We start from the raw sequence: 13,904 nt of genomic DNA, 5'->3' as shown, positions 1-13,904 counted from the left end.
CTCATGACCTGACCCTAATTGACAGGTCTACATAGTAATAAAATTCTATTAGATTATGGATTTTTACACTTTGAACTACTTCCTTAGCTACAAAATATATTATGATATAAAAAATAAATTTATATGATAATTTTTTAGAATTATAATCTAATAATTTTTTTGAATAGAATTATAATTCAATTTGTACATTTGAAATATTAGTATTTTATCGAAAATAAAATTCTAAACCAACAATATTATCCTAAAATTCTAGACAAATAGAATTCTAAACTAACCTTTTTTATTTTTTTTTTATCTTGTGAAGTCCATTTAAATCTATCCAACATGGCACGACACTTGGCAAAAAGTTAAAACGTCGAGTGTCGCTGTCTCATGACCTGGCTAAAAGTTTAGCTTTATATATTAGTCATATGAGCAGTACACAATCACATAAGTATATCTATGATTCTATTCCTTATCCTATTCTATTCTACGTTATTTATTTATTTATTTAATTTTTTTTTTTTGAAAAGATATCCTACGTATTTTTTATATTTAATTAATACGGAGTAATTAATTTTAGATTTTTGTTTGAGGAAACTCTACATATGCTATTTTGTAATGACCTATGGAGCGCTTGGTGAGTAATCCCTCCAAAATTCTTATTACGAGTAGCTAATTTCGCATTCTCTAATTTAATTGCAAGATCAAAAAAATTTCATGTACATACCACTAATCTAATTAAACAATTTATAACAAAATCGGAAAGAAAAAATTTAATTAATATATTGAATAAGAATATAGGAATACGCATATCATAGCCTCATAGGAGTATCTATTATAAGTATTACAAAGTTTAGTATCTTTCGTATTCCTAGAGTTATCATCCATTTTGGGATTATATCTTGCTCGTTACGTTGTAGGTTTTGGGATTATTATTGGATTAACTACTTTTGGCCCGTGCAATGCACGGATTTATAAAGTATGATTTACTAATAATAATAATAATAATACTTAATTGAAATAAAGTTTTTTGAAATTAAATGACTTTTGTAACACTTTTTTTTTTTTTTTTAAAGTTGAATTTATTAATGTCTATCTTTTAAAAGAATTTTAATTTTTTTAATAGATTTTTTTTTTTTTTTTTTTTTTTTTTTTTTTTTTTTTAAGTAGAGCATTTTGGAGGGAAATTTTTTCACAAAATCATGTCAAGTGTCCCTCCGGTGATTACTTTAGTATATAGTATAGATTAGTGACTTTTTTTGAAGGAAATTGGACAAATGACGTTAAAAGCAGCTTTAATTAGTTTAATATCTTCAAAAAATAAAGTTTAATTTAATTTCTTCTTGATTTTTTTCCAAGGATTCCTTCTAGCTGGATATTATGAGTCGTGAGCTTTTTAATGTTGATTTGATTTGAAGACCCCGTTGAGACAGTGTTTATGAATATGCTAATAGCCTAATACACATCAAATTGGATATTGCATTTTATTTAATTTTTGAGAAAACAATATGCAAATTAGTCATCCTTTGTTCTACGTTACTAATGCTCTATATATATAATCATTCCTTTTGTTGTATTCGTAATTCGTAACTATTATATATACCACAATGGCTTGCTCCTCTTTTGCACAAAAAAAATAAAAAAAATAAAAAATAATACCACAATAACTTTTATTTATCTTGGTACAACTTAACATTGTTATGGGATGATTGTAAACCGCATTGCTAAGCTCTTTACAACCTTAGAGGTCAATAGGATTAATTTTTCTCTAGTAAAGAGCAATACTCCCTCTTAATAATAAGTGTTACACTTTATCCGTCATATTTACGAAATAATATATACGTGTATATATATATATATATATATTTCTAATTGATGTAAAATTAACATCACAAATAGAGAATTTGACTTCTATACACTCCTAAAGTCCTATATCTTTCAAGTTAACTAGTTGAATCAGGATAATTTTTGAGTAGGCCAACTTTACAGCTATCTATAACTAATTAACTGATAGGATTGTTTTAGGTTTCTTCGAAAATAAAAAGATTATACGGAGTACTATATATTGCTCTATTAGCCTGCTATTAGGGTTATTGTTCTTCACGTTGTTAAATAATAAAGAGTGTCTTCACGTTCTTAAGAATAAAGAGTTGATTCCATTGATCTCAAAAAGTCAAGGATATTCTACATAGAATTATGGCTTCGTTAGGATGCGTATCTTATGATCAAAAAAAGCAAAAAAACAACACGAAGGGAAAAACTACACCGTCTTCAAAATTCGAAGAAGAAACCATGAACAAATCAAAATCAGAGGTTATTTGTTTTAATTAGTTTAATTTGCTATAATTATTTGTTATTGTTTTGGGGATTTTCATGTAATTGAAAACCGGTATGATTCAAGTTCATACTCCATTCTAATTGAATTGTTATTCTGGTCACAACGAATCATTATTTAATTCTTACAAGTCTTGTTAATTATAAATTTTTACTAGTTGATCGATAGAGATTTTAAAGAGCAAGTTATCGAAAAAGAAAAGTAAAAATAACAATAAAGGAAAACCTATTTGATCCCACAATCCCACATGCTACAAGGCCTAGAACTTTCTAATATGCAAATCTTTCTATTAGGTCGAATAAACATACTGGTGCAGGAAATATGAAAGTTTATATGTTTTAGGCAATTTAATGGATTTAAATAAGGTTAGTGAGGGAATTGGAGTATTAAAAATTATAAAATAAGATAGTGGGGTAATAGCTTATTGAAAAGTAATAAAGTGAAAAGGAATAACAATAAAATAAAATAAAAAGTAGTAGTGGATTTGAATGAGAACCTAAAAAGAAAAAAAAATACTATAATATTTAAAAGAGAAAAAGATACTAAATTAGTTTCCCTCCGTCCCTTTATTACATACCTGTATTCTTTTTTGGGGTGACCAAAATTAAGTGCATGTTTCTATTTATAGGTTGTACTTTTTGCCAATATTATTCTTGTTTTGATGAGTTGTTATCATTTTTTTTTTTTTTTTTTTTGTACTTTACATCAATTCCCAATACTTTCTCTCTCCTAATTCTCAACCACCTTTTTCTTTCTCTCTATCTCTCTCTAATCCCACATGCATATTTGTACTCCCAATTTTTAGTTTTAAGGAATCTTTAACTTTCTTAATTTCCGTGCAAAATGAGAAATAGGCATATAATAAAAGGACGGAGGGAGTAGTGAGTTTGGGTGAAAACTCTAAAATGATTAATCCTCCTCGGGTGAAGATTAATAACCTACAAATAAGGAGGAGGAAGAGGATGCGAAATTACCAAGAAACTGAAAGAAGCCGAAATGTTTTACATTTTGTCTGTCGAGTGCCGCGTGTTTTTATATGGGTAAAGATTGTAGACTAATCTATATACGGGTAGGAATCTAATTCTTATATCTATACAAATACGAAAAGTTTTAAAAAAGGAAAGTTTATTATGTTATCTCCGAGGAGATATTTTTACCAATTATTTCATTAATTATATATTAATTTTTAAAATTTTATTAGTTTATATTGATTATGTGATATTTTTAGAAAGCACATCAACAAAATAGGAATACAGGCTTGTAATTAAGGGACAGAGGAAATTTTAATGTTTTATGGACCTCGTAATTTGTGTAGCTTCATTGAAAAATATAAATACGAGTGCTTGTATTATCGACTTTATGGTTTGATGTTAGGTGCTGTAGGCTAAATGCTTCCTTAACCTGGATTACTCAATAGCCAAAATTAGTTAGAAAACCACCAATAGCTGAGACTTGAGAATATTAGTGTTGAGTTAAGATATAAAGTTGAGAGTTTTAATTGACATATTCGGTTGGTAGTAATTATGGAAGATAATGGCGATGAATTTATAATTAGTTTTTCACGTTTAATTTTATTAGGTATTAATTTAATTACATGAAGGAAGGTTCAATGTTAACAATAATTTGATTCACTTTCAATAATACTTAACATCCATTTATCCCTTGTCCATGATTGGGGCCATGCATTGTTTCAATCTTCCTCTTAAATTTCATCTCCACTTAACCGTAAGTGATACACTAATACGTATACATGATAGATAAATTATAAAGGATATCACATATTTGGAGATGGATTTATATTTGTCAACATATGTACATTGACTTACGATTAATTCTTTTCCAAAAATACTTGTATGTTTATCATATTAATTTATTATCAATAAACCACTTAGGGTCTTTTCTGATTGACTGGACTGAGCTGAGCTAAACTGAACTAAATATTTTATGAGAGAAAGAAATTAAAATAAGAACTGAATTGAACTTATTGGAGCTGAACGGAACTAAACTGAAAATAAGCTGAAGAGGACATACCCTTAATATATAATGTTATCTATATCCTCCAAGTCTACGCGCGTAAGTAACGTAACATTCTAAAGTTTAAATAAAACCTGGTCTTTAGCTAGTATAGAACAGCACTTACAAATTAAACGTGCACAAAGCCACCACCAAATTAGACCTTTTCTAAGCAATTATTATTCCTTTTTTGTTTTGATAATATAAACAATTACCCTTATGGAGTATAATTTAATTAAACAGAACTATATAATATAATCTGACTAATTATGCATAAGATGAACTTGTTTTTATAATAATTGTACAATTAATTATGAACAGCTAGTAGCTTTAGTTTATTAGAGTCAAATTGTTAACCAAGCCATTTGAAATTTCATATATAAATGCATGTAACTTGTTATTATTAGTTTCCATAATTAAAGCATAATTTCTTGCATCTTCTTCATTATCTTCATCTCCAATTTCAATCTGTTTTTATTGTGTTGAAGAAACGTTTATTCGAAAATGGCGGCAATGCCTCAAGCACAAGATCCTCCTTCAGTGATCAAATTCAACAACAAAAACAAGAAGCTTATTACCATCCTTAGCATGGATGGTGGTGGAGTTCGCGGTCTTATACCTGCTATTATTGCTAGTTTTCTCGAGCAACAACTTCAAGTATGTCGTCTATTTTGCACTTTTAAATGTATGTATGTATGTATGTATGTATGTATGTCACACGTCCACTCATAGAGTTATGCGAAAGAGAAAGTTCAATTAAAAAAAAAGAAAAAAAACAAAGGCTAAGTAGAAAGTTATTGTGATCCATTTTACTACATTGCTATTGATTTATTCTCTTGCAGATTTTATGTCCATAATTACGCTTTTCTTTCATATATACTCCGTATAATAATTTATCTTATTTCAGTAAAAAAAAAAAAAAAAAAAGTTAAAAAAAAAAACAATTTTAATTAATTTGCATGAAATCAAAAAGAAAGTGTTGATGAAAAAAATTCAGATGTAATAAAATACTGTCAATTTTGGTAGATAAAATTTTGTTTTGATAAATGTATTTTAGTTGTCGCGATGTTAAAAGCATTATAAGTCAACTTTAGTTATCGATATTAAAGGCATAAGTCAACATAAATCATTGTGATTGATAAGAATTGGTTTAGGGCCTGTTCACTTCAGCTTAATTTCACTTCAATTCAGCTCAGCTCCAAGCAGTTCAGTTCAGTTCAGCTCCTAATTTCCCTCTCTCATAAAATATTCATTTCACCTCAGTTCAGTTCAGCTCCAATCAGTTCAGTTTAGTTCAGTTCAACTCCAATCAGTTTAGTGCAATTTAGTTCAGAAAATGTGAACAGACCCTTAGTCTTTGAACAACAATTTAATCAGCAGAAAATAATTTTAATGTTTAGCTACAATAATTAATTTATAAGGCAATTCATTAGACAAGGAAATGGAATATAATTTTATTAATATATGCATGCCTACTACTTTTAGAAAATGTATTAGAATAAATGTACTTACAATTATTTTGATAGAAATCGGTCTCACCAAAAAGGGAATATATTCACACTGAAATACTCCGTCACTTAATACAAAACCTCTTTTTATCATTTATTACTCACATAATATAGAGAAAGAAGCTTTTAATTTAGGGACGGAGGGAATATGATTTTATTAATTTATTTATTTTTTAAGAAATTGGACGGTGAAGATGCAAGATTAGCAGATTATTTTGATGTGATTGCTGGAACAAGTACTGGTGGTATAGTAGGTGCTATGTTAACAGCACCAGATGAAAATAATCGCCCTCTTTATGCTGCCAAGGATATCGTCCCTTTTTATCTAGAACACTCCCCTAAGATATTTCCACAAGAAAGGTGCGCGTTATAAAATTTGTTGAACGTTTGAAATTTTACACTATTCAGATGCTACTCTCATAGTCTTATGTATGCTCGCACTATTTGTATGTGTCATATTGATTGGTTTTCCTTTGGATGCATTACAGCGGAGTATTTAGCTTTTTCAAATCAATGACAGGGCCTAAATATGATGGCAATTATCTGCATAATTTGTTGAGAAGAGATTTAAAAGAAATGAAGCTTCATCAGACTTTAACAAATCTCATTATTCCAGCTTTTGATATTAAGTTGCTCCAACCAGTTATATTTTCTTCTTTCAAGGTTGGCTTTATTTTTCGTTTATCAGAATATTTTTGCTACTATTGTATTGTTCATGAGCATAATGCACGTCATGCTTTCGGTGTTGTGCCCTTGAGTGCACAAATAACGATATTGTGTGATCCTTTAGATACCAGCTCAACATTCTATTGATGCAAAGCTATCTGATATATGCATTGGTGGATCGGCTGCCCCAACATTTCTCCCCTCATATCAATTTGGAGATCCAAGTGTTAGGGAATTTAACCTTATTGATGGTGGAATTGTGGACAATAATCCGGTATAAAAACAAATCTTTTTCATATCAATCTCGACTTATTGTACGTTATACTAATGATTTAGGTTGCAATCACATACATATAGAGTAGTTTAACATTATAATATTATGCACAATAACTAGAATGCATTAGGTGAGACAGACTTACAATAACTTATTGTGAAACATTAAAAGTTAATTAGTGTAAGTCGACAATATAAGATTTTGACAATTAACAAATATTGTCGTTTTCTTCGTCCAGACTTTGATAGCTATGATTGAAGTGAGCAAACAAATGATAAAGGAAAACCCAAATGCTCACCGAATGCATGATGGAAGGTTGCTAGTGATTTCAATAGGAAGTGGATCAGCAAAGAATGAGGAAAAATATAATGCTAAAATGACAGCAAAATGGGGGCCTCTTTCTTGGATTATGAATGGTGGATCAACTCCTATTATAGATTGTCTCTTTGAATCTGGAGCTGATATGGTTGATCTTCACAATAGTGTTCTTTTTCAGGCTACTCAAACTCAAGACAACTACATTCGTATTCAAGTAAGCAGATCGACGCATTACACTTTCTCAGTAAGTCAGTAATAGCATTATGCACCATGAGAGGCACTCGTGTACACACGGATGATCACGTGCTTGCTGGTATACTAGTATATTTATACACCATACACCAGGCACTTGGGTTTGGTCTGGTCTAGTCGAGTCGGGTCATTTTTTGACACCTCTGATGCATGTAACTTGAATTTAATGTGTTCATACACCATGCATCACACATTCACACGCATACTTAACATCATTTGATCATTGATAACATTCCTTTTTATGAAAACAGGATAATAGCTTAACAGGAGTAGCAACATCACTAGATGTATCAACAAAAGAGAACATGCAAAATCTGGTAAAAATTGGTCAAGAGTTGCTCAACAAACCAGCTTCACGAGTTGACCCTGAAACTGGATTTCTCGAAGCTATTCAAGACATGGGCACCAATGCAGAAGTCCTCACAAGGTTTAACCCTAGATATATTCTGAAAATTTTTAGTTCTTGTTATTTACTCGTACATTGTACTGTATTAGATTAGATCACTGACGAAAATTGATAAATAAACCACCTTTTCTTGTTCGCTAATAGTGACATGCTTTAAGTAAAATTGGGATAAATAAATAAGGTTGTCAACTTTCTTGAATTGGTAATTAATTCATAACTAGACAACCGAAAGTAACCTTTATTATCTAAATCAAATCTTGTACTAATCATACGAGATTCATATCATCTGATAATTAATTTCGGACCAAGGAAGAAATCATTGGTACGTGTACACCTTGGTACGTGTACACCTATAACGTGTTATAGAAAAATATTACACCTTAACCATGCATTCTTTAGCATAGATTTAGGGATTTAATTATATATTTTTATCTAAAATTGTCAACTAATAGCAGGTAACATGTGCAGGCTGGCAAAACGACTCTCAGAAGAAAGGAAATTCCGGAATACCCAAAAATTTGTCATTACAAAAGCACAACTGTAATGATTTTGTGTTTTTATTTAGATATATATATATTTTTTGAATTTACAGGATCTTTACATAATTATCAATAAATTTTGAAAGACAAGATGCTTTCTAGTTTGTGTGTATGAACTTAAATCAAAACCCTTTATTTTTCATTGAAGAAAGGTGTTTAACATTTAAAATATGTTATTATCATTCCCTATCTAAACAGCCATTCCATACGGAAACATGTAAGGACGAAGATGAGAATAGATCAAAATGATACTGAGATAATAACAGCCAGAATCATACACTGCTGAAGAAGCACTCTTTTCTCAGAGTTACTTCTTGGTCTGCTTTTATTTGACCAAGTTGTGTTAGGTTGGCTGTGCACCAGCCAAACCAATGGCACAAATCACATCACAATTCAGATTTTGCAAGGCAGAAAGAGCTGACTTCAGTTCTATTAACTTTTATCTTCAATTTCCCACTTAGATTCTGAACTTGGAGCTTGACTTCCTGAGAATAAAAGAGGAAAGATGTAAGATGACTTTTTCACTTCCTGAAACATCACTACAATGCTGATACAGACGATTACTTTCACTAACTATGGAAGAACAATATTCACAGAATGTCACATAAGATGAGTGGCATAAGACATCTCGGCTCTACACTACAAATTACAAAACCAGTTCAGATAACAGCAATGAATAACAGTAATGTATAATCAGACGCCTGGCCAGGCAGCAAATAACATAAGCTTTCATCAAAAGTCATATCAGAAGATCATATTGTAGATTGATTAGCTGATATCTAATACGAAATCCAAGATTGTAACCATAATACTCTCTTTCTGCAAGCTTTCATTACTCAAGTCCTAAGCCTTGCGCAATTAAAAGTACCATGCTGCACTTAACTATATATATATATATATCCAAGTAAGAATCACAGAAAGACGAAGAATTAAAGCACTAGAGTGAGATATTGGATGCATTTATCAATCCCATAAAAACGAAACTTTATGAATACAACGCAGGAAGAGAATCAGCAAAAAGTCAGAAAATAGAACTCCAAAAGTCCAGACACTGAACACAATCAAATCACAATAATGATCCACAAGTATCTTCCAGAAACTCCACAAATTAGTTTTCAAGTGCCAACAACTATAGGAATTATAGGAAGTATGTTCAACCAATTTTAAAACGAAATCAGAAGCCAAAAGACAATTGAAGAGATCACAAAGAAACCAGGAATCCTTCTTCTTACTTTTTACAATGACGCAAGGTATCCACAGTGCTGGTGGCTGGTACACAAGCCTGCCATGACACATGCCTGCCTATAAATTGCAAATTAAAATTGAATTAAGTACGTAGGCAAGTAGTACATTCAAACAGCCACAAACAGGGCCATCTGGACCATGAAGTTATAAAATTTAACCTTAAGTCCCTCAGAATAGATGTAGGCACGTAGCTTCAGAGTCCTGACACTAGAAGTCATATATGGGTCTACAGTACATCCACAAAGTACACCACCGATTTGTCTACTTGTTAATAGTCCCCTATTTAATCCTGGGGACAAGAGAAGCAGAAATGGTAAAGCTCAAAAACTCAAAGCACCCAAAAGTTTTTTTTAAAAAAAACAGAGAATCAAATTTGAATATGGGGGGTGCCAGAAATGAAATAATCGTAAAGCTGCTTACTAAACTTAAACTACTCATACAAAAAAGATGAGCTATAGACTTTCAGAATGAAAACTGAATAGAGGCCTATACAAAACACTGAGAGCAAGGAAACAGAACTGCAGTACAGAGATAAAGCCTAAAGATGCAAAGAATGGTCAAAACCTTCAAGAAGTTCCATTTTGGATTTTCAATCTGCTGGATTGCTCTTCAGCTTTCAAGCCATTTCAAGGCATTCAAACTTCCACCTATGTACCAATGTCACAATAGTGTAGTCACTCAGCAATTAATAAAACATAACAACTTATTACTAATATGGATAATCAGTCGGCACCCAGCAACACCCTCCACCCCCCCCCCCCCCCCCAAAAAAAAGGAAAAAAAAAATAAAAATAAAAATAGATTAGCTGCAAGAAAAATAGGGGATGGACTCTGGAAAGTCAGCCGAATAGACACCCAACATTTAAAAGCGATTTTCGGAACATGCCTAGCTTAAGAGCTGAGAAAAAAATGTACATGTTGAAGGTTTCCCAGCCTCCCTCCTTTTTTAGCATACTGTATAGCTTTTTACTCTTTCATATTTGGTCAGACCACAATGACATTACCTTTTAATTTCCCTTTTTCTGAGCCAGAAAAAGACTTGCCATGTCCCAAAATCCTTAGTAACAGAAGCTGTATGAACACTGATCGTCCCTCAATGCAACAAAGAAAATCAGCTTCAAGTCCAGCAAGACAGGAAAAAGTGGGCAGCTTACTACAACACTACTTGCATGAGACTTTTACTTTGAACCAGCACCTGAAATTATGTCATGGGCATCAAAACTTTGCAGGAAGGAATATTACAGAACATACAATTCCATAAGGCATAGAATTACTTTGATAGAAGCTTGTCTTGGAGCAGGGGATCATGATTAGATACTAACTGAACCAACTTAAACTGCATAACTCCTTCAATTCCATCTCCTCAATTATCACCATGAGATATCTAGTCCATCTGTTTATCACCGTAACAAAGGGGAGCGTATCCTGCATCCTCCATATTAGAAGCTAACTTTGCAAGCATCTCATACACATACTCACCATCTTGGTGCTTCCTATCCTTAGACACAAAATAGTTTACACGACCAAAAGTCTCTATCCAGCTGCAGCCAACTTCCTTCCTCTCACCTCTCTCTTGCATCTCTTTCCTGACTCTATCTGCAAGGTCCCAATATCCTTCATCTGAGTATAAGTTTGATAACAGTACATGGTACCCAATTCTACTATTTCTAGATTCCATATTGAGTAATTTATTGGCAACAATATTTGCCAAATCATATTGTCTGTGAGTTTTGCAAGCTGCAAGAAGTGATCCCCAAGCTTGGATTGCACTACCTACCTCGCCCAATTGTTCAGCCAACTCAAAGGCCTCACTCAATCTTCCATCTCTTCCTAACATGTCCACCACACAAGCATAGTGCTCAATTGAAGGTTCAAGTCCATATTTTATCTCCATTGACTCCAGAATACTAAGACCTTCATCAACCAACCCAGCATAGCTGCATGCAGATAATACTGCAATGAAAGTGACTGCATCAGGTTTTACACCTGAACTCTGCATTTCATCGAATAAGGCAAGAGCTCTAGCTCCCATTCCATGTTGCCCGTAGCCCAATATCATGTTAGTGTACGTAACAGGACTCTTAGTGGGAATCAAAGCAAACATGTTTTCAGCAGAAGCAATTGCCCCAAGCTTCGAATACATGTCTACTAAAGCAGTGCCAACAAACACGTTTTGGTCTAGGGTGTGGCGGGTAGCAAAGGCATGGATTTGCTTACCCAATGCAATACTCCCAATTTGACTACAAGCTGGAAGAATTGATGCCATGGTAACGGCATTTGGAAGAACATTTCTCTTAAGCATCTGGCGAAATACAGCAAAAGCCTCTTCAATTAGCCCATTCTGTGTGTTACTAGACACCATGGAATTCCATGTTGCTTGATCTCTACTTAGCTCATCACTTATTTCAAATAGTAGTTGTGCCTTCTCTATTAAACCAGATTTAGCATACATATCTATTAGATAGCTGTCCATGCCCTGAAACTCCATCCCTTTCCTTATTAGATAAGCATGAGTCTGCTTCCCGATGAACTCACTTCTGAGATTTGATGCAGCTGAGAGTATGGCAATAACTGTTACTGCATCAACTACAAACCCCTGGTTCTGCATCTCATAAACAAGCATCAGTCCTTCATCATCCAACCCATTCTGCACAAGAGCAGTAATCATAGTATTCCATGACACAGCATCTCTTTCAGCCATCCCTTCAAAAACCTTAAAGGCTTCGTGAATATAATTACACCTCGAATACATAACAATAACCGCATTTAGTACAGTTACAGACAAAGTTGTCGGGTTCTTCAATACTAGAGCATGCAGCTGCTGGCCAATATTCATTTGCTGCATTTGCGAGACAGTGTTTAAAGCTGAAATATAACTAACATTATCAAGTGAAACATGCTCCGAACTAAGAGCCTCGACGAAAAGATCAAGTGCCTCAATGTAACAGTTGTTCTGCAGATACCCACCAATCATGCTATTCCATACCTCAACATTCTTGTTCAAACACCCATCAAACAACTTCCTTGCTATATCAAGACAACCAATATCTGAGAACATAACAATTGCTGAGCTGACAGCATACAAGTCATCAACATATTCACCACCAAACTTGACAAGCATCCCATATAAAACATTGGCAAGCCTGTAATCACAAACACCCGAAACAGCCGGGAACACATTAACAAAGCTAACAGGGGTAGGTTTAATACCCATGATCATCATCAACCTAAAATACCTAACAGCCTCATCAAACCTCTCAGTTTTCACAAACCAAGAAATCAAAGTATTCCAAGCAACAACATTTTTCTTCTTCATAGTATTAAACACTCTACGAACAGGATCAACCTCACTATATTGCGAAACAACAGTACTAGCAAGACAAGTAGAGTACATATTCAACAAAGAATTATACACAATTCTACTAGCATGAATATGAGACCTTATAACATGACAATGAACAGCCTTACCAACCCTCAAATTCCGGGTATCAGCACAAGCCTTAAGAACAGAGGAATATGTATAAGAATCACATTTAGTAGAAGTATTAGACCGCATTCGAGAGTAAAACAAAAGAGCATCAAAGGGAAGATTGTTACAAATAAACCCAATAATTATAGTGTTCCAAACAACAGTAGTTGGTTTAGGCAATGCGTCGAACACTTGGCGGGCAATATGGGGTTGACCATCTCTGCAAAGTTGGCTTAAACGGGTACGAATTGTCGGGGTTTTAAGGGCTTTTTGGGGTTCATCAAGGGAAGGGAGAAGTGGGTCTAAGAGAGAGAATTGTGAATTGGGTAGTTGTCTGTGTGGTGAGAGATTGTTGGGTGGGAGTGGTAAGGGAAGTGGTAGGGATGAAGTAGACATGGGAGATGAAGTTTTGAGGTCTGGTTTTTGTTTCTGGGTTTAAATTTTTCTGGAGAATTTGCTTACTCCATTGATGGTTATGATGTCTTCTTACTTCTTAGCTTGTGACTTCGTGAGCCTTAGCCAGTAAAGAGGTGTAAGATTGTGGATTGAGTGAATAGCTTATCCTTCCAAAATCTAATGTCTCTTATTTTGGGACTATAGAAAATTTGAAGAATAATGAAGGTTGATTACTTGATTAGAAGGGGAGCCAAGCCAACTAGCCAAGCACAAACTTGGCTTGCTCGACTCGATTCATGACTCAACCCAAGCTTGAACCTGTTGAGTTTTGGAAAATTATACCTCGTTTTGAACTTGTAACCCGCTGAGTAAAACCTGGTCAAAATTGACATGTGCCAACGGCCAACCTAAGCTTGGATTTATCGGGATTAGAAATTTAAAATTAACGATTTGGTCAACCTAAACTTGCATTAACTTGTTGAAACATGGAAATAATATGAT

The 13,904-nt window shown here is 33.2% G+C and overlaps 1 protein-coding gene and 1 pseudogene across 2 annotated transcripts; one reads left to right on the top strand and one right to left on the bottom strand.

The window, feature by feature from the left end:
• Positions 1–4,834: 4,834 nt before the first annotated feature.
• LOC145564642 (patatin-like protein 1) lies at positions 4,835–8,298 on the top strand. The gene is made up of 7 exons (XM_081624902.1): positions 4,835–4,987; positions 6,017–6,198; positions 6,327–6,501; positions 6,629–6,778; positions 7,017–7,310; positions 7,600–7,775; positions 8,223–8,298. The coding sequence occupies exons 1-7, from the start codon at positions 4,835–4,837 to the stop codon at positions 8,296–8,298; spliced, it is 1,206 nt and encodes a 401-aa protein (XP_081481028.1).
• Positions 8,299–10,102: 1,804 nt separating this feature from the next.
• Positions 10,103–13,583, bottom strand: LOC145563292 (pentatricopeptide repeat-containing protein At3g22150, chloroplastic pseudogene; annotated as a pseudogene). The gene is made up of 3 exons (XR_014094521.1): positions 10,813–13,583; positions 10,543–10,733; positions 10,103–10,185 (listed from the first exon to the last, which is right to left on the bottom strand). The product of XR_014094521.1 is annotated as a pentatricopeptide repeat-containing protein At3g22150, chloroplastic pseudogene (transcript).
• Positions 13,584–13,904: the final 321 nt, after the last annotated feature.

This window comes from Chenopodium album, chromosome 10, assembly GCF_948465745.1.
Source record: "Chenopodium album chromosome 10, dcCheAlbu1.1, whole genome shotgun sequence".
NCBI lineage: Eukaryota > Viridiplantae > Streptophyta > Magnoliopsida > Caryophyllales > Amaranthaceae > Chenopodium > Chenopodium album.
The sequence above is the reverse complement of the archived record's forward strand: the minus strand, read 5'-3'. Positions and strand labels throughout refer to the sequence as shown.